We start from the raw sequence: 22040 nt of genomic DNA, 5'->3' as shown, positions 1-22040 counted from the left end.
TTTGCTGATAACCCGGGAAGCACACGGGACCAAATGCATTACAGGATAAAGGTTAACACATGTGCTCAGCATTTCAATAGTGACTACTAAGTGGCCCAAAGTACCACTTCCAATCATAACAGCTGTTCACAAGCCAAGAAGCCAATACTGTGTTATGGACTTCCCACAGGTGTCAAAGCAGACTAGACTTGCACTGTATTCTACATTTTATTTTCTTCAAGAGCAGCGCTGTTGCTTTTCTGCTCACCCTATGCAGTAATACATATTGCTAATGGTATTAGCATTCACATCTGAATAACTAATGAATGAGCCAGAAGTGTAAAATGACTTGCCTAAGGCTATTGTCAATATCATGGATTTAGTTCTTAGGCTTTGACTCCAACTCCAGGCTTTTTTTCCTTACAAAGAAAGCTGCTTTATATAACAACAGTTCCAGTATGAAGAATTTGCTTTAAAGCTGGATACAAATTATTCCTCCTTCACAAACACATGGAAGACAAGCTGACAGAATCAGTGACTCAGTAAAAAGGGGCAGGGGGGAATAGCTTTCCTTCCTAGTACTCAATGCTATTTGAGAGACAACTGTCTCCCTAAAGGGAAGACATGAACTCATGAGGAATATTGCAATGGACTGAGCTAGCCTGGCTAATCGGCTTCTCGAGTAGAATAGTTCAGCTTGATGGGGAGCTCTGTCTTGAGAGCCAAATTAAGCATAATGTCACTTTTCAGACCAAGTTCCCAGGCTTTGAATAGTTTCCTGTTAAATCATAAGGCTCATATACACTTCATCGTGCTGAACGTCTCAACGTGTTATATTGATACGTACTTCCAAAGGGAAGGGAAAGTTTACATCAATTCCCATAGTTATAATCCACAAAGATATCCCTGTATCATATTACCTACCATTTACTCCTTTTTTTTTAGCATTGTTAGATGAGTTCAGAAGAGGTGGGAAAAAGTCTGATTCCTAACCAGAGGAGGCATTATCCAGAAGTCCTCCCAAAACATCTAAAATAACTGCCATTTTCAACAAGCTTTGACAAAGTAGAAAGGCCTAAAAGTTTCTACAACTCTTGAGAAAACTGGCAGTGAGGTCAAGGAGGTCCCATTTCAATGACTCAGTGCAAGAGGCTGCAGCCAGATCAGGTGTGGTCTATTTTGGTCTGCCAGCTTAGCAATGAAACAAAGCGCTGCATTTTGCTCAGACAGTATTTAATGGGGTACTGGATAGAACTCCTGGGATGAAAAAAAAAAGATAATTCTCTCTGTTAAGGACATCAAAATGAGGATGATAAAAATCCATAAGAAAATGTATTTAATTCCACTGCTCACATTAAAATAGTGACACTTCTTTTACTCATGAGTGAGGTCCAAGAAGGAGAGCTGTCAGGCAGAAAAGTGTTTTCTTCCTTTAGACACCAAAGAGATTTGCAATTCTCTAGATAGAGGAGCCAGTTGTTCTTGGGTAAAGGGAAGGAAAAAAGCCCAATGTTTACAGCTTTGTTGTTACCACTCAGCTCTGTCTCCAGGATTTAAGAGTTCTGGTTTTGCCATGTATCACTTGAGGAAATATCAGAGTGCACACTGTATCTGTGAAATGAATAACTTACATCACCAATATCAAGGAGGAGAAATCTGATAAAGAGAGATATAAGCACTTTTATTCAGCATTTAGAGAGGTCCATTCTGTGAGCTTACAAAGTTTCAGAATTAGTTACAAATTTGGAAAGGAATTAGGTAAGATTCATCACTCCTATTGCTTTGAAGAGTAGCAAAAAAATCAGCTTTTTTGTGGGAAACAAAATGGAACATACCCCTCACCCCCTCATCACTTCCCCCACACACCCACCCACAGAGGTCTTGATATTACTAAGATGGAGAAGGGAACCTGGCAAAAATGAAAGAATCCCAGATTCTCCAGATTTTTCTATATCTTCCATGAAGTTGTAACATTTAGATGTATTCCTTATTTTCCCCTTAATACATCATTCCTCTTTCCACTCGTTCTCTCCTATACTGAATTTCTTCCTTAAAAAGTGTTCATTTTAAAGTTTATGGACTCATGGGAGAAAGGGCAGGAAGTCAGACTTTTGGGATAGGGTAAAAATGTAAAGGTCATTCACACACTCACACACACGTACTCTCTCTCACTCCAAAAATAATACACTATTTGACAGTTTCAGGATTCAGCATGTCCCATTGAAATTTGAAAGCTTATGTGAAACTAGGCCACGTCCTGTAACCTCAAACATTTAGTCTAGGAAAACAGCTCTCAAGTCTCCAGCTCCCACATCGGGTATCGCATGACGTCTGTGCCAAATAGGAGACCTCGAACCAGGGGGCAAAAGAAACGTTGGTAAAATGAGTTGATTAAACCTGGGGAATAACAGTTCAGACTCTTAGTGACAGGTATTATTTTTTCTGGTTAGCTGGCTAGTGAATATTAAATTATACTCAAGGCATCTATAACATGAGCTGGGCAGGATGGTCGCACAACCTACTTGTGTTCCACCTGGTGGCATGGACAAAGGAGAAAGAAGACTCATGCTTTGCAATGAAATTATTTTATCCTCCCCCTCTATTATGTTAACTATTAAAAATCACAAAAATCATGTAAAAATTGAGGCTCAATATTTCCTCATACTGATGCACCACAACAGGAGATACCAATTATAAAAGATCGTTTACGCCACTGAAGTTCAGTTCTGAACTTTCCAGTAGTTCCACTTGTGCTCTGCTCTTCCTGGGGAATAAACAATTAATCCTGTGTGGTCTAAAGGATTACTGTTTATTTTTCCTCACCCAAATGTCCTCTTTTGCCCCTCTTTAACTGCAATTTCAGGACAATGCTCAAAACCTGGCACAGCTTATGGATGATCACAAACCCTGTTAATTAATACTCATGTGAGCAAAGAGGGAGAAACCAGCTTCACATCTATCATGCAAACAATTCTTCACTGATTCTTTTTTATATTGAAGTATCTTCTTCTACTATAAACCCAAATCCAAATAACTTTAATAACATTTTCTGCAGGTCAATACTAAAATTGTACCTTCATTGTGGCAGCAGATTTTATTTACTGAACAGCAATGGTCACTACCAGACAGATGTTTTAGGCTCTAAATTCTGCTTTTGAGATGTCATATTGCTGTAGACAAAAAATTAACACTCTGTTTGTTACCCACTTTTATCAGGAAAAATCTCTAATTGAATTAGTATTTCTAAAGCTCAAGAACCTGATGTAGCATATCTGATTTTTACAGACATGGAATATTTATCTCCTTCCTCTAAATTACACTGAAGATTAACAGCAATTCTTGATTCCTGCCATCTACATTCCTATATATTGAATTTCACAAAAACATAAATAAACAAGTACTATTAAATAGACTTTGAAATGCCATAATCTCAAAAATAGGTCTAGCTGCAACATCAGACAGGATAACATGGACCACATGGAAAGGTTTCAGTCTAAGTTAACAAACTATTATGTATTTCACCCATTTTTGAAAAGGAGAGCCATAGCTAGTCTGGACCCCTCAATAACAACATCACTGCCTTCAGAGCTCTTACCAGGTTTGCTAATTATTCTTCCAGGACTGGCAGAAACGTGAACTCTGACCAGACTTACCCACAACACTTGCGGCAGTTTAATGCACTGGAGAAATCAAAGTTGTATATTTGCTCTTTTAGAAAGAGAAAAGTCTGCGCTCAGTACGCATTAGGCATTTGTGTTCTGTGACTAATATGACCCTGAGAGGATGTACAGAGTCTAATAGCATACACAATTTTCCAATTATTTAAAGAATAGCTCATGATTGTTAGATTCAAAAGTTCTTAGCTGAACAGTTGTATAAGAGGATGCCCTTACAAAGGTGTTGAACTACACATGTGTGCAATTATATTGTAGTTATAGAGTATGTAAATATAAGCTGACAGAACAATTAACAGAAAAAGAAAGCAACAAATAATGAAGTCTTTCCTTTGCCAAATGATATTTATAACAAAACTAATGGAAGCTCTTAAACAAAAAGGGAATGAATACCCTCTATATGGTTCACTGGGCTTCTGCAAACTGAACCATAACTGCCATTCTCCCTAAAACTGCTCTCCCAGCTTGTGCTATCACATGACTGCTTTTGCAATTCCCCTGGCAGTGACAGGAAAGACGAGATGGCACCAGACATCAGTCCTGCCTCATACCGCAATAATCCCTTGGCCTTCAACATTGCAGACACAGCCATAGTTTTATAATGGCAGAAAACTGTATATCCATGGGAAGAGTCCCCTGTCTTTTCCTGACAGAGATCCCAATACCTACAAACAAGGAAAACTCACTGGAACTGCAGGTTCCCAGATCCCATCTAAAATTTCACTGTGAGTGATCTCCATCTCAAGCATTTAAACACTTCATAAAAGGTGCAGCAGAATTACCCCTGAACCACACTCAGGAGCTGTAACAGCCTGCAAGCTTTAGGATCACAGACCTGATGAAACAAGGGCAATGTCTGTGAGGCCATGAAACTACCTGCTGAGAATCTGGAGTGTTTGTATCCATTTCATTAGGTCAAAGCTCATGCAGAACATATGCTGTATATTACAACCTCAGCTGCTGACATGAAGGCTTTGGACACATGGAACAGAATTATTTTGCAGTTACACTGAACACTAGAAGTTAGTGAGCAACGCTGAGCATGTAAGAGACCACCCTTTCCTTGGCAATGGGGTGGACTGGATGGTCTCCAGAGATCCCTTCCAACCTGAACGATTCTGTGATTCTTTGACCAAGATTTAGAAAACACCCTTGGAAAGCCTCAGCTTACTTTTGTGAGCTAAACACCACAGAGGTTTTGATAAAGCTCACGTTCCTGGCCCCCTGTCACCTGGCTGTGGGGAAGGGGCTCCCTCAGGCCCACGACGAGATGGGGACACTCGGGGCTCCCTCAGCCCAGGGAGGGGGGAAGAGCTGGCTTCAAGTATTCACGGAAGGCAGGTGTTTATGTCGCTGTAGGAACAAGAAACCTGCGGGCAAGAACGAGCCAGTTTCCCCCTCCAGGAGGGCTCCGCTCGCTCACCGCCCCAAACCGCCCCCAGCCCGGGCTCGGCCTCTACCGATTTAACAGAATCAACTAAGTTGCAGGAGACCTCTGAGATCGTCGAGCCCAACCCATGACCGAGCACGCCATGCCAACCAGACCACGGCACCGAGTGCCAGGCCCAGCTTTCCTCCGAGCCCCTCCGCGGCCGGTGACTCCCCCGCCTCCCTCCCCGCGCGGCCCGGCCCGGCCCGGCCCGGCCCGACTCCTGCGCAGCACCCACGCCCGGCCGGACCCTCCGCGCGCGCCACACACGCGGAAGCGCGGCGGGCGGACCCTAAAAATCTGCGCTCCCTGCGCAGGGTGACGGGCGGGGGCCGCGCCCAATGAACGCCGGGAGCGGCGCCGCGGCGGCCAATGGCGCGGCGGGGAGGGCGGGGCGGGACGGGGCCCGGCGGGCGCGCGCCGGAGCCCTGGTAACGCGCGGTCCGCGTGCGAGGAGCGCGCGGCGGCCTGTCCCGGCCCAGCCCCGCCATGAAGATCGAGGAGGTGAAGAGCACCTCCAAAACACAGCGCATCGCCGCCCACAGCCATGTCAAGGGGCTGGGGCTGGACGAGAGCGGCGCCGCCAAGCCGGCGGGGGCCGGGCTGGTCGGGCAGGAGAACGCGCGGGAGGTGAGCGCGGGGCTGGGTCGGGGGGGGGTCTGACGGGTCCCGGCCGTGAGGGAAGCCCTGCCCGGGCTCCTGCGAGTCGCTGCTGCCGTGTGAGGTGCGATGGGGGCCGTCGGGGCTGTTCGTGCGCCGCTCTCGCTTCCGTGCAATCCCCCGAGGGTGAAGAGTAGAAATTGGGGTGTCAAAGGCAGCGAAACCGGCCGAAAGTCAGGAGATTTGCTGCAAGCGGGGATTGGAGCTACCCCAGCGCGGGCCCGGCCCCCGGCGGGTGCTGTATCGTGGAATCATCGTAAAATCATAGAATAGTTTGTGTTGGAAGGGGAGCTTGAGGATCATCCAGTTCCATCCTCTGCTGTGGGCAGGGACACCTTCACTAGACCAGGTTGCTTCGAGCCCGGTTCAGCCTGGCTTTGGAAGAGGATCTGTAGCGGATCGGTGTCTCAGGCAGCCGAGCATTGATTTCCTGCTCTACTTTCAAACCTCTCTGTGTGCGTGGGACGGCGGGAGGGGCAACGGATCGGGACTCCCGGGTTGAGTTTTGTTTGTGATTTTTAACGTTTGTGTCACGTAAACCGACTGTAGGAAGTAGGTTTTTCTAGTCTTGAATCTCTTTCCGTGTGCATGAAATCGGGATCTTCCTTATTTGTAGTGGGATCGCAAAACACGCTAAACAGTTCTAGTAATGTTGGAGCAAAAGATATTAAAGCTTGTGTATAGATGTTATAACTTGTGTTAATAGTGTGAATACTTATTTAACTTATAGGCATGTGGGGTCATAGTGGAGCTGATCAAAAGCAAGAAAATGGCTGGCAGAGCTGTACTGTTGGCAGGACCTCCTGGAACTGGCAAGGTATTATTTTTCTTTTTTAGTATGAAATAAAGTATTCACGAATCTATTTTATTTTCATTTGCTGTGAAAACCATTTTAGGGTAGTGGTTACATAAAATTTTAGTCTACTGGATTTTTTTTCATCATTGTATTGACATAATTTCCTGCTTTATATTTTGATTTTTGCCATGTCATCAACATTGGCAGTACCTAGTGGTGTGTTCAGCATCGTTAATGTGAAACCACCTCTTTAGGTTACCAAACACATGGATAACATGGGCTCTAAGAAAAAGTCTTAGAAGTTAATTTTGTGTTAAAACCTGAGTAGTTTTTGCATTCTTTATTTTGTTCCCCTTGCTATTTAAGGCTTTTTCCATTTGTATCAGATGTCAAATTGGAATGCACAGTATTGTGTCTTTAAGGGTTCTGTGAGTCTTTGGCTGAAGTCATGTGTTTTGGGGGAAGGTTGTTATATGTTAGAAATACATGTCAGACAGAATAGTCTTAACATTAAATTGATAGTTGATATATGAAAGGGGATATGATGAGAAAAGTTAACTGCAGAAAGAACCCTTTGTCAGTTCTCATCGAAATTAATGTGTGAGTTTTGGGGTTTGTTGTTTTGTTTTGTTTTTCTTTCAAAGACTGCTTTGGCTTTAGCCATTGCTCAGGAACTGGGAAGCAAAGTTCCCTTTTGTCCCATGGTTGGAAGTGAGGTCTATTCCACTGAGATCAAGAAAACAGAAGTTCTGATGGAAAACTTCCGGCGTGCAATTGGTAAGTTTCAGGAAAACAGAAGAATTAAGTATTTGCATGATACATATTTGCTTTTTTCCAGTCATCTGAAAAGCAAAAGCTTTTCAGTGGTCATGGTGTTCTCAGATTATTTTATACCTGTTTTCTTTGTCGCTGATCTTAATTTAGTGAATATCTTCCACACTCAGTGGAGTCAGGTTTATGTATTATGGTTTATTCTGCTTCCCCAAATTCTCCTCTCATACTCCACGTTCACCTCCTGGTTCTGCCTGTGACTCTGAATAAAGCTGAAAAAAAAATGATTTTTATTTTCTTATGTTAGCAGAAATACTTGTAGAGAGAAAAATGCTCTCTCCTTTTTTCCTGTAATGAGTGCACCCTGCTAAACAAACGGTCTTAATCAGGGGCTCCCAAATGGCAGCATTAACCTGACTTACTGTTCCAGCAAGCACAAAGAAAGTTCCATGCCTACAAAATAAACGCTTTCACTCAGTGTCTTCCTCAATTCTGGAGTGCGTGTACAAGTCTGATGTAAATTGGTTTAATTTGTGACACACCCTCAGTGACAATCTAAAATCTCATATGATCACTGCTGACAGCTGATAAATGCAGATAAATGTGGCCCTTTTCTCTGTGAGGATTGGTTTAAGACAGCCCAGCTGATTTTAGTCCTGAACATATTAACAGTTGATTTTCCTGCCTCTGTACCATGTTTCCTCTTGGACTTCGTCTGGGTATTTGGCAGCAGGAAGGTGAAGAAGACACTCATCTCTCCAGTGAAACAGAAGTATTCCACTGACTTTTAGAAGAAAGCAACTGTCAGTAGTCTCTGGTCTTTTAGTTACCACGAATCTGGCAGGGCCTGGGGGAGGGAAGCCAGAGACTCAGAAGTCTGCAAAATTTCCTTGATGTGATGAAGTTCCCTGTCAGAGGTTTGGAAACCTGAACCAGCAGATGAAACTTATGCCATCCATGTTGTCATTTCTAGAGATAGCAGTATTTTAACTCTCTGAGGTTTAACAGCCAGCTACATTGTTAGTTCCCTGCATTCCCTGAATGTCAACAGAGACACTTCTAAACAAATATTAGTGTTAATGAAAGATGGAACTTCTTTAATTCCTTTCTGTTGAATTCCATGTCACATTTTCATGACACAACCTTTATTGAATATTTTTATCTGTATTAAAAAAAAAATCTCTGAAATATTTTAAAGGACTAGTAACCAGCATTTCTCATAATGTAATATGTTCCAGTTGGGTTTTAATCTCATGTAGGTTTTAGCTTTCCTGCTTGGTAAAGAAATAATTTACAAGGGTTCACTTTTTAAAAAAAATGATTTTGTACACACAGTGCAGTGTCACCTGTGAGTGGGTGCAAGAGTAGCTCCAGCTCACCAGTACATAAAGTATTAATTTAAGGGGCTTTTTTGCATTTTGTTTTTATATTTCCTTAGCAGGTTCTGTATACATCATTTACTGCTGATATAATGCATTCTGCTTTCAGGGAGTTTAGCCACCTCAATTTTTAAAATTACCAGAGATGTTAACATCAATTTTTTTACTCAGTGGTTGGTTTGGTTTTTTTCTTGGAAACTACAGAGTCTGACTGGTTTGGACCCACCAGTGTAGAAGGAAGCAGGAGTGACTCTGAGTTTACAGAATTTTTATTGTTGAGAGTTATTTAATAAAAGACTTGACCTAGTCTCATGGTCACGTAGTGTTTGGGATATAGTTGAGGGTTTATAATGTGTGAGAAATATAAAAGGTCAGAGTGGGAAATGAGAACATGGAATTGTTGTATGGGTTAAAAGAAAGTTAACCTGAGGCAGAGATTAATCCAGTCTAGAGCTCATTAGCAGCGGGTGAGGATGATGACAGCAGCTAATGTTAGAGCTCAGGTGCAGTAAAAAATAACTGCTGGAATAGCCACTTAAATGGCATAACTGCTCCTTGTGTCTCCAAACTGTAACTGCCAGTGATTCAAACAAGCACTATTTAACTCCATGGAGTGCTGTTGAACCAAAACATGAAGTAGCCCACAATTACTGCCTTGGGCTCGTGTCTGATTTGGGAGTAGGAAATGTCTCTGTTTAAGAAGTCTTTTGAGAATGAAGTTCTTAGTCAATACATGCAGATTGATTTGAAGGCAAAGGATGTTCAAGTTCAAAGCATCACTTACCTTTGTTCAACATCTGAAAATATTTTCTACAGACACCTCTCTATGAGCACATTAATCTGGCTTAAAGGCAGGCTTCAGAAGCAAATCCCTGAGTTGTCCTCACTGACTCAGCTTTGGCTTGTGTCATGGAACAGACTGAGCACGTGGACTGGATTCTTTTCAGATGAAATGAAACTGGAAGATGTGCTTTAGCAACATACAAAACATACCCCAAACACAAACAGGCTTCCAGTTTTTCAAAGCAGAATAGAGCTTGTGCTTAAAGTTTAAAAGCAAAGCAAAAAGGACAAGCAAACCTGTGAATGTCCAGTTTATGTGGCACCACCAGTTACATTATATAGATTCCCATATTGCTTTGCATTCCTTGCATATGAACTTACGTGATGCAGCCTTGTCTAGGTCTGTTTTATAACTCAGAGGTTCATCAGGTTTTTGTCTGATGTTTCGGCATACCTGAAAAACAATTTTAAAAATTACTGAAATTAACTTTAGGTACAACTTTATATGTAATCCTAAATCAGAGAAAGCAAACATTTCTTACCAAGAAATTGTCATGTTATCCACAGTTAACTTATGTCTTGCATTTCAAATACTGGTCTGAATTTGGGCCCAGTAGAGGGAGACAGACTCATATATGTCAGTTCTTTATAGCCCCTCTCAGCAGCTCAAGATTATCGGTGAAGTGTCTGATCTATTTCAAAGCAAAAGGAAAAGTTACGGAACAAGGAAAGTTTTATAAAGTCCTAATAGCCTCAGACTGGGCAGGATGACTTCCTTATATCTTGTTACAGTCCATTCATTATTTTTGGTATGGCATGTGTGTCTCATAAAATACTTTATAGAGTCTCTTCAGATGTGGGTTCTTTGAACTTCTGTGTAGTTAGAACATATACGTAATTGTAGTGGTGGTGGTGATGATAGTGGGTTTTCTTTGGAACAGTCTAACTGTAAAACTCTTCAGCTCTATATTGTTCATCAGTTTAAAATAGTAGCTAATTACAATGGTTGTGATTAGAAGATACCCAGATACAATGATGATTGCTTGGCTGTCTGAAAAATAACAAATTAAGGATGTCACCGTCAGCTATTTTGAAATAGTTTTAAATTTTCATTATAGCAATTTCTGCTAAATTTTATCTAGCTCACCTTTTGCTATTAACTTGAAAAATACTTTAAATGATACATTAATTATTTCATAATTTTATGGTGTTCTAACACAATACGTGTCAACTAATTTTTGTTATTTTTAACTCAGTTGCTAAAATAAACCTTTTTATGAAGTTACCTTTTTCTTCTGTCTTTTTGTTAACTTTGCAGGGTTTTATCTGATGGTACAAAATTGTGTAAAACTTGCAGTTATATTAATGTCACTACTTTTCAGAAGATGATCTGTGTCTCTGGCTTTAGCATAGGGTTACAAATCAAGCAAATCCCCTCTTCAGGATAGGGAAAAGAGAGAAAGTCCTGACATTTGCCTCAAGAGCTAATAATAATGAACAGAAGAAAACAATTTCTAAGAGTTTAATAAACTTCTTTGCTGGTCTGAATAAACTTTCATTCTGATAACACAGGATGAATATTCTCACTTAATATTGAAGAAGAGAACAATATGTTACTTTTTGTTGATAGTAAAGCAGCAGACTCCTGAGCATATATGGCCATTGGTTTGTGTACTGAAACTATTTTAAACAATCTCTTGCAGGGTTGAGGATTAAAGAGACCAAGGAGGTTTATGAAGGAGAAGTCACAGAACTAACTCCATGTGAGACTGAAAATCCTATGGGAGGGTATGGCAAAACCATCAGCCATGTAATTATAGGACTCAAAACTGCAAAGGGAACCAAACAGTTGAAGGTATGTGTGGTAGAGTCTCAAAAATTAAGTTTATTTCTTCTTCTTTCTTCTATTTTTAGCATTTCTTATTTCCATTTCAAGCTCTTGATCCCCATCTGTACAGAGTGGGGAGGTCAGGAGACTCTTTTCTTTTGCTAGACAACTTTATCCTGACTGCACATGTTTATCTACTTTGTGTAGGATATTTAGATATTAGTCTTGTCTCCTACTAATTGAAATTTTGGATAAACCCATTGCTTGGTTAGCAGCCCGTTATTTTTCTGTTCAGCAGCACACACTGTATGTCTTCAACAATTTCAAGGTGAGTTTAAGCAGGAAGAGACCCTTATGCAGTTTTGTAGATCTCTAGTACCATAAAAAATAGGCTGAGTTGGGAATCTGAACCTTTTCTCAGTCTGTGATACCCTCTCTCAGCCCCTGGCTATAAATTCATGTTCATGATAATAAGCATAGGAGAAAGCTCTTGTTTGGTTTTGTTTTCCTAATTCTCAACCAAATTTCTGAGGATGGTTTTGGGAAATCTTGCCTGTTTCAGAATAAATTGTTCTTTTTGTCACATCCCTTCTTTTTACATGGAGAGATGTGCTCTAGTGAATATTTGATAAGAGAACTGAGAATTGAGCTGGTGTGCTGCCAGCTCAGGCCCACTTTCCCTTTGTTTCCTTGTACAAGTGTCCATTCCATTTCCCTGTCAGACTGGGAGAAAACTGAAAGCTGTCTCTGTTGTTAAGTGTCATCTTGCATTTGTTCACTTTGAAAGCAAAATGAAGAGCAAAAGTGAATAAACATGTACCTAGAGAAACAAAAGCATCTAATATATTCCACACCCACTCTCCCTCACGCAGCTTTACAGAGGGTAAGGACTCAAGAAATCAAGTAACATAATTCAGTGCTATAGCCAGATTTTTAATAAAAGTTTTGTTAGAAAGCCAGAGAAGTGCTGCTTCCTAAGTATAAATATATTGTCACGTTACACAAAGGTATATTTTGTAATAGTAACTGGTATCATTATGTTTCTGGCACTGTCACTTCCTTCAGATAGCAGAGTTTTTTGGTAAGACAGTAAGTTCTGTGCATCCTTCAGACTTATTCTCTATCCCCACTCCAAGTGTTACAGCTTTATAAAATCCTAGAGGTATTGTTGGGGTGAGCTGCAGTTTAATTTTGTCTTGATGGGAGTGAGCTTCAGACTAAATTTCTTTACCTTAATTTCCATAACAATATGGAACTGTTCTGACCAACGGTGCTGTTTTCTTGCCTCCAGTTGGACCCAAGCATCTTTGAAAGCTTGCAGAAGGAGCGAGTGGAAACTGGTGATGTTATTTATATCGAAGCAAACAGTGGAGCCGTCAAGGTAAGAGAAAAGTTCTGGACTTTTATGCAGGTGTATGTTTCTTGCAGACCTTTCTCTGCCTTTTTCAGAAGGCTCTCTGATTTATTAACCTTAACTGACATGAAGTGGTTACATGGAAATTTTAAAAACAGCCCATTGCTTTCCTTATCTGGGGAGAAAAGTCTTTTTGCACTGAAAGAACGTGGTGATCTGGTTCACAATTAAGGTCATCTGGCAAGGAAGCTATCACTGATGCTGTCTGGATGAGTTTTCTTCTCTGTAAGATCAAGACATCTTTAGGGGAAGAGGGATAAAAACCAAGCAACTTTAGTCATTTTCAGGCTGACACGTGCAGCGTATTTAATCTTTCTTTTATCGCTCTGGTATTTTCTCCACAAGATATATACATGTAGAAGGGAATACTGCATTAGTTAGCATTCTTTTCATATCTGATTTAGAAAGTAGTGTACAGTGATACTTGCTGTTTAATGGATGAGCATAATATTTTGTATCATATAATAAATCACCCACCTACAAAAGAGTCTTGAACAGTTCTCCCAATCTCTAGTTAATCTGCTGGATTTGTCCTTTAGCAGGAATTGCATACGGTTAAAAGAAGGGGAGAGAGGAGGGGAATATTCTTGCCACTGAAAATATCAGGTGTTTTTCAACAGAGTTTTTGAGCTTTGATCAGTAGATAGGGTATGCCTGTTGCTAAGCAGGGAGTGGGACGTCTGAATTGTCAGATGAGGCTTGTCAGAATTGGAATTGTGAACTAAGCCCTTTATCAAATTTGTGTCACTCAAGGTTTGGACACTGAAATTAGTTCTGTACCTGAGTTTCTCTCCTTTGCTTTTCCTCAGAGGCAAGGCAGGTGTGATATCTATGCTACAGAATTTGACCTTGAAGCTGAAGAGTATGTTCCCTTGCCAAAAGGTGATGTGCACAAGAAAAAGGAAATTATTCAGGATGTCACCCTCCATGACTTGGATGTGGCCAATGCTCGACCTCAGGTATCTGACTTCCCAGATGAAGTCCTTACAGAAAAATTATTTGATATAAATGTGGTGGTTACAAGAATAATGGAGATGTAGAAAGTTGAGCTGTCCTAACTCACCCTCAAAGAATCCACTAAAGTCAAAGCAGGAGTTGCTACACCTTTCCTCAGGGAGGTGATGCTGCAGCAGGTTATCTGTTAAAGAGACAGTTGCTACATTAGGGTTTGTACACCTGGTCATGGAATATTTGCCAGAATACCTTTCCTAGCACTACAGAGAACAGTCTTAGAGCCATAGCAGAGCTTCCACACAGGTATTTGGGATCTGTTACCTTCACAGTTAAATGTATAATCTACACCTAGCTCTCCTTCCATCCACCACTGTGCCCCATCCCGGGCAGAAAACATAAACTTTGACAGATTATCAAAGACTGTTGTTATATCAAGGTAACTGTAGGAAACAACTTTAACCAATTCCTGATTTATGATATTCTCAAGTTATGTGCTCACTACATGACCTCATAGCTGATCTGTAACTTTTGTTTCCTAGGGAGGGCAAGACATCCTTTCTATGATGGGACAGTTGATGAAGCCTAAGAAAACTGAAATTACCGGTATGAATCCTGCATGGTATCTTTAGACCAATATAACCTGTGTGTTTGCCAGTTAGGAAAGGATTAAAAATCATGTTACTGCTGCAGCATCTTATTCATAAACATTGAGATTTCAAAAAGCAGTGATACAGCTGCTAGAATTGCAATAGCTGGAGACAGTACAGCGAGTTATTGGTTCATGCATGTAGTGGTAAAATACATACCATGCTCTGCTCCCGTATCCTGGGGAGAGAGGTCAGAATACCATTACCATCCCCCTTCTCATAACATTCCTGCCACAGAGTGTGGGTTCACACTCAACAAAGAGCCAAACTGAACAGCAATAATACACAAAATCTAAAAAAAATGTTGTTAGGGTGTATTTTTATGTGAAGCAACCATCCTGAATTTCAGTGGAGTAGAGAAATGGCCCCTGGGTAGCAGCTCTCTACAGACCTGATGCTCCATGTGCACTGCTGCTCTTCCTACCTACAGATCATTGGAGGAAACAGTATCTACAGAGATCTATTCTCCTTTTCCCTTGAAAGAAATGATGTTTCACTAAGTGACTATCTAAATTTAGATCAAAATCTGTTTCAGTACCTAATTGAATGGTAGTCTTTCAAAGTATTTTGTCTGTCGCAGAGATCACTTTGCTTATCCTAATATCAGATTTATCAATGTAAGATCTTGCATAGTTTTGAGATCCATATGTTCATAGAAACTTATATAGCCGTTTTGTTTTTCTTTTTTGGTTAAATGCAACTTCTTTGCTGACATACAGTAACAAGATTTCATTCTTTCAGTGACATTCTTTTCAGCCATGCTTGGAAACTTCAGTAAGTTTCATGTTTTAAACTGAGGTTTGACTGACTCCTCCACCTCTGCCAAACTCCCCAAATCCACAGCAGTCAATTTTTCACAAGCCTTGTGAGAAGACAGACCACCCCAGTTAAGTGAGAGAAGTTCAATTTAGAAGTATGTTATTGCACAGGTGTCTCCCCAATACAATGCTGAACGCCACAGAATTTTAGTGTCACAGAGATTTTCTTTGTGGCAATAAAATACCAAACTATGAAAATATTCAGGGAGAATTTTCCTTGCTTTAAGCCTGACCTACTGACCTATAGTTCACTAACAAAACAACTAACGGTTTCTTTTTTCTCTCAGACAAACTTCGAGGAGAGATAAATAAGGTGGTGAACAAATACATTGATCAAGGCATTGCAGAGCTGGTCCCAGGTGTGCTCTTTGTAGATGAGGTTCACATGCTGGATATTGAATGTTTCACGTACCTGCACCGAGCGTTGGAATCTTCTATTTCCCCCATTGTCATCTTTGCTTCGAACAGAGGAAACTGCATCATCAGGTATGATGTCTACACTTGAATTTTCCAGTTTGCATTGGTTCATAAGCCTTGGAATTCGCTGTATCAGTCGAGTAGCAATCTCTGAAGGCTTTTGTCTGTGACACCTGTGATAATCCCCTGCATGGGCTGCAAGCTGCATCAGTGCTCAAAAACTGCTAGTGAGCTTCATGATGGAACAAGCATTTAATGCCAGGCTGAGTTAAAGCAGAATGAAATTCCTCCTTTTATTTTCACTAACACATCTCCTTCTCTAACAGCTTCTGAATTGTCTTACATCTTGGGTGATCTGTGACAGATTTGTACCATTCTCATTGTATACCTCAATATATCTGTTGCCTGCACATTAGAGACATCAAAAGCACCAGAGCTACAAACCTCTACTATCATAGTTTCCTGCTGCTTCTGGATTATTTTGCTGTTTGCTATCCTAGTTGCATCAGACTTCAGCTTCTTGTTCTTCCTGTTAAAGCATGTTGCAGATCAGCCTGTCCCTTTTTCTGCTATGTTGGTCTGGCTTTTTGTGTTTCTTCAGTCTCACCAACTACCTTGTTATTCATCTCCACTCCATGCCTCCACTTTGATATTTTGCACCCACACAATGCATTCTTTACATGTTCAGTAAAAGTGCTCTCCCCTTTCAGAGTCTTCTGTAAGTTCTATTGCTAATTTGTGGTCTACGTCTAATTATGTCTAAACAAGCTGTCATTAGCTATGATTGCTACTCTTTAAATTAATTTAATTCAGCTGTGTAACCAGCTTTTCCTTTCCCTCATAGTGGCTCATCTGGTATTAATCTTTCTCTGTTTGCATTGCTTAGAAGTAAAGGTGATAAGCCCTTCAAAAATGTTTAAGGTGGACATTGCAACATTCTCTTTGCAAAGGCGTAAAAATAAGCTATCTTGTAAAAGTAGAGGAAGTAGAGGTCTGTCAGCATGGATTTACTGCAGAACTTCTTATGAAGAAACTGATTTAAGAAAGGAAGTTTTCCGTATAATAGTGACATCTAATATAGGAGGACGAGTGCCTAAAGGGGGACCAATGCCTAAATTCTAACACAGAACTTTAGAAATGTAGTTCTTTAGCAGCACTTTACTGTTTTTACTGCAATCTCTGTACTTCTCATTTAATCTGGGTATCTTTCACTCTTGACTTCTCAGCAAATTGTGGTGCTCTTGGAAAACCAAGAGTACCTGTGTCTGCAGGCTTTGCTGTTGGGTGTTGTACATCAAACAAATGAAGTGATGGGGATTTAGATCCTGCTCTCTCCTTCACGCACAGACCTCCACTTCTCAGTTTGCTCAGCTGCAGGCATGGGATGTAAAATACTGAAGTATTCACTGGAACAGAGTAATGGCTTGCTCAGCAAGAGAGGATGTTCTCAAATAGACGATAGTGTATATAATTTCTACTGATATTGCTAAACAACTAAGAATGATTTGTTCCTCGCTGGAAGACAACTTGGAACATTAGATATTGTGATATAGGAAAGCATGAAGGAAAGCACCTCTAACTGCATTTAAGTGGCATGTGTAAGAGCTCCAGAAATAGTATTTGTTTCCCTTGGGCTATCCAGTATGAACTTCAGACTGAAATGTTCCTGTCCCTGTCCAGGGAGTGTGTGTGTCTCACACAGACACACAACAGTTGTAAACTGGTAGACGTGTAGTCACTTTTTACTGATTCTAGTCAAATCAGTTTACTGAACTCAGAATAGTATCTGACCTCTTTCTGTTTGGTTTCTCCTTTAGGGGCACAGAGGATATCGTGTCTCCTCATGGAATACCATTGGACCTGCTGGATAGAGTGATGATTATCCGAACCATGCTGTATACACCCCAAGAAATGAAGCAGGTACATGCAGCATCTTAAAGAACTGGTAACAAATCCCCAGAGTTCTGCTTAGTTTCTACCTATTCTGTTACTATAGAGTTGTTTGTGGTCACCAGGGCTTGTGCCAGAAAGCTTTCCACTTCCTAAGTGCCTGCTGCTTTAGGAACCATTACAGTGAGGTCGTTAAAACTGGGCAACTTCTCTGTCTGATTCCCACTGAGGAGTGGCTAAGCATTTCTAGAGCTGAGACACCTCACTTGAATGAAATGGCAGGAATTGTTAGCTGAAGTGATCTCTTGCACAAATGTGCTTTCCATACTTGGCAGGTTCCAGCAGGTAGTGCTTTTTCAGTTGGTATGAGATGAAGTGTTGCATCTTGGGACCTTTGGTCTCAGTCCTCAGGCTTTTCCCTCACAAGAGAGATGGGAGGGATTGAGAAGTGCAACTTCATGAACTGCATTTTTGCCTCTGTTCCCTGTACTGTAGCTTTAACCTACTTCGGCTGTCTCCTGAAACTGGGAGGATTTTCATGCTCCTAGTCAAGTTTGGAAATGTAAGCACAGCAAGTGTTGCAGAGATATGCTTCCAAATGCCTGGAACTTTTCCTGTGGGGCCATCACAATGTATTGTGTATCGATTAGAATGCTTGGTGCCATTATGATGCATTGTGTCAAAGATCCCCCCTCATTAGCCTCTCAATGCTCTGAAGTGACACAATGCAGAAGACATTACGGTTTACCATGTCAATTCTTTGTATTATTTAAGAGATACTGTCAATGGAGGAGAGCCTTGTCACAAGATAATAGTCTCCTGCTGCTGGATTAGTGCCAAGGTGAAGCCGAGGCATTTATCGAACATAAACGTAGAGGCAAAGCTTCATTTCACTTGGTTTGAGGAGCTTTTCACAGATGCTGTTGAGAGCTGTTCTCAGGATGATTTTTTTATACCTAGAAGGACACTTTAAGGCATCGTGGTGTAGATTGCAGTAGAAGCAGCCCAGTGATTTAACAATACAATTAGGTTTGGTCTGTGTACGAAACAAATTTTAAAGTGTGACTTTTACTCAGTCTGGGATATTAAAGACTGTCTGGACTTCCCTGTACTGTAAGTGAATTCTGTGTAGTTAGTGCTGTATTACTGTGCAGAAATTAAACTGCTGAAGAGCTTGTTTCTGAGCTGCTGATTTTTAAAGAGCTGAGTAAGTGCTGTGATTTCCACCATCCCCAGGGGTGAAGAAAAGGAAGTGTTTACAGTAGCATTTCCTAAAGCTAAAAATAGAGTCCAGACATTATGTCCCATAAATCATGTTCCCATAGTCAGATAATCTCATCTTGCTTTAAATTAAGGCTTTTGAATGACGATTTCTCATGGGAGAAGAGGAGGAGCTGTTACACTTAACTTTGGTTTCTAACTAAATACAGTTGTGTGGGTGTTTAAAAATAAGATGTCCATGAATTTAGTTCTCTATTTTTGCTCCCATTTTTCTTTCATGTTAGGAAGAAGTTTCTGCTGCTGATATTTCTGTGTAAGACTCTTTGCCTTGGCCTTTCTCAGTTGATTTCTTTATCTGCACAGAATCTGTTCATGGATGTACTGAAAGTTTGTTCATAACCAGTTCAAATTATTTGTGTTGATAAAGTAGAAATCCCATTGCATATCTCTGCTCCAAGAGGAAGACCCACAGTTACCTTAGCGCAACCAGAATAGGGAAAAAAATAGATATTAGAGGTTATAACTGAGACATTTTGTTCCTAATGTATTTTACTTGATAAATAGTTATTTTCCTATTCCATAGTAAATGCATGTATAAGCAAGCTCCTGGGTTAGTGGCTTGGGCCCCAATCTTTCTGTAAGGTTCTACCAGGTTGCTAGATAAAAAGTTATTTTAAAAAGGTTGTTAAAGATGTGGCATTCAAGATGTTTCTAGCAGAAGAACAAAGCAACAATGCTTGAGTGAAGGGAAGGTGATGTTCAGGTGATCTAAAAGTAAAAAATCTTCAGTCTGAAATTGCAATTTGCAGCAGCATTGGCAATATTCAGTATTAATATCTTAGCACAAACTTCCTTCCATCCCATGCCCCTCTCTTCCTCTCTTCCCTGCCCTGGCTTCCTGAGCGCATTTTTATGGCTTTAATTTAAACGAGTGCTTCTTGATATCTTGTTTACAAAGCTGCCAAAGTGAAAAATACCTGTATTATATGAGGCTTGCAGTTCCAGAGTTATCTCAGCACTACAACACAACATCATTATCCAGTCTGCCCCTTATCACTCAGCTGGTAATACGGACTACCGAGAGACTTGTGCCACTTTTGTTACAGCTTTATATGCTCAGGCTTATTGGTGATATCTTCCTCTCCAACTTTGTAAAGATCTTCAAACTGGTACAAGCCTGAGACTGTTCTTGAAAGATTAGATTCTTCTTAGTGATTTTTTTTTTTCTTCTTGCAGGAATAGGTGAATCACAGAAAGTAACTTTTTGATTTCTTTTACTATCTTCTTGTCAATTGAATAAAAAGTGTGTTGTGAGCTGCTAAGGAAAGAGTGTAGCTTTCTGTAGGGCTCTTTGGAGGGCTCTACTGTACAGCACCAGTGATACGCTGCAGAATTCAGTAACTGTGGTGCCTGCCCACAAGACTCCAGCTGCTACTTAATTCCCACATACATTTTCCATTTTCTTGTGTAAGTTCTCATATTCTGCTTCTTTTCAGTAGATAGACTTTACTAATCATGCAGAGTTACCATGAAGGGTTAGCAGTCCAGATGTGTAGCTTTACCTGCCTTCTGTGATAATAGTTTTTTCAGTATTATATTTGCCTGTTCAAAGACTTAAAATTCTATAAATTCTGGTTTAGTGGTAAGTCACACCAGAGTAACTTCACATCATCTTGTTTTATAGCCTGTCTCATCTCTGAGATGACAGTTTCCAGATACTAAGCTAAGTAGTTTAGCATGTTAATTGGTACCTCACTTATTCTTCCCAACAGATCACAAAACTTCGTGCTCAGACAGAAGGAATTAATATCAGTGAAGAGGCTTTAAACCACTTAGGGGATATTGGTACCAAGACAACCTTAAGGTAAGTTGGGCACAGTTTTCTCCTAAGCATAACTGGGTCTAAAAACACTCACTGTAAAATAACTCACTTGTGTGAGGCAAACCTCTGCCTTACAATAATGTGGTCTGTTAAGAACAGTGCTAACATAAGAGAGTGGTAATCCTCACCTTTCCTCCTTTAAGGAATGTATGTGCTGGAGGGCTTGCTGACTTTTCATACTGCTCATAGAGCTGTGCATTTCCTGACATATGTCCCACCCCTACATGGCTTCAGTTCACTGGGATGCACTGAATTGTAATTACTCATCTGCCTCTGTTTGATCACAGGTACGCTGTGCAGTTGCTGACCCCAGCTAACCTCCTTGCCAAGATTAATGGGAAAGACAGCATTGAGAAAGAGCATATTGAAGAAATAAATGAACTTTTCTATGATGCTAAATCCTCAGCAAAAATCTTGGCTGATCAACAGGAGAAGTACATGAAATGAAAAGCTTATCATGTTAGATGCTTTGAAGTGGCTTTAAGCCTTAGCCAGGGCTGGCTTAGTTATTGAATGAGAAATGTTAATGGTTTGTCTCTTTTGGGACTGAAAAAATATTTAAATGTTGGACTGCTGTGTCAGGACAGAATTAACTATCAAGTGTTCCCACTTTGTTATCAACCATCAGATGCTCCATGATGTGTGTGTAACATCTTAGTCTCCCTTTTATGAGTATATATGAAATTAATAGCTCTTGACCCTTTGGTTTTGTCTTTAGATTTCATTACAGAAGAGCTCTAACTGAAGTTGATACTTAAGAACAGTCTATTTTCCTTATGAGTGTTGTTTTAAAATAGTTTCCTTTTACAGATGAGAACTTTTTTTTTTTTGAATCAAAGTTTGTCTGAAGTGCTTTATAATAAAAATGTCAAGAATATTTGAAGTGTGCATGTGGTCGCTCTGGGTCTTGACCTGCCTAAAGAAACAGTCAAAATAAGTTGGAATTAACAAAGCTAAATATGAATAAAATGGATCTGCAACATCTACAGCAAAGGGAGAAAATAGTAATGAGACCTTTTAAAGTGTTTACTTTTTTGTAGGTTTTGGGTTTTATTTTCAGAAGATTTCCTTGGAGAATGGAGAAATACATAATAGCAATTATCCTGGCCCTATTTAAAGCCTCTTCCCCGGAGTAACTTACACTTTCTTCGTTTTCTTACAGCAAATTAAATAAAAATTGCTTTCCATCACAATTAGCTGTTTTTTCCACTATCACCACTTCCTTGATCACCCAGGATCAGGAAAGTTTCAAAGTGAAAATGAAATCCTGCTCTAACGCAGACTTTGTATGATTTTGCCTTAGTCTCATGTTCACAAACTGTGCTTCTTGTTTTGTAAAGCATGGATACCTGATTGCTTCACAGCACTCTGAGGATAAATGATTTAAAGATTTAGATCTTTCTAACACCGAAATACAAATCTCTGTAACCACATCAATGGTTGAATTGGGAAAAACGTAGAAGCTTTATAAAGTGACTAACCTCACATTCCTTATTAG

At 40.4% G+C, this 22040-nt stretch overlaps 1 protein-coding gene across 1 annotated transcript; it reads left to right on the top strand.

The window, feature by feature from the left end:
* Positions 1-5473: 5473 nt before the first annotated feature.
* RUVBL1 (RuvB like AAA ATPase 1) lies at positions 5474-21421 on the top strand. Its single transcript, XM_032699269.1, has 11 exons — positions 5474-5712; positions 6473-6559; positions 7183-7315; positions 11175-11326; positions 12591-12680; positions 13523-13672; positions 14207-14270; positions 15420-15618; positions 17367-17469; positions 20433-20524; positions 20830-21421. The coding sequence occupies exons 1-11, from the start codon at positions 5572-5574 to the stop codon at positions 20987-20989; spliced, it is 1371 nt and encodes a 456-aa protein (XP_032555160.1). The 5' UTR covers positions 5474-5571; the 3' UTR covers positions 20990-21421.
* Positions 21422-22040: the final 619 nt, after the last annotated feature.

This window comes from Chiroxiphia lanceolata, chromosome 11 (genome assembly GCF_009829145.1).
Source record: "Chiroxiphia lanceolata isolate bChiLan1 chromosome 11, bChiLan1.pri, whole genome shotgun sequence".
NCBI classification, from domain to species: Eukaryota; Metazoa; Chordata; class Aves; order Passeriformes; family Pipridae; genus Chiroxiphia; species Chiroxiphia lanceolata.
Note: the sequence above shows the minus strand (reverse complement) of the source record. Positions and strands in the feature narration are given on the sequence as shown.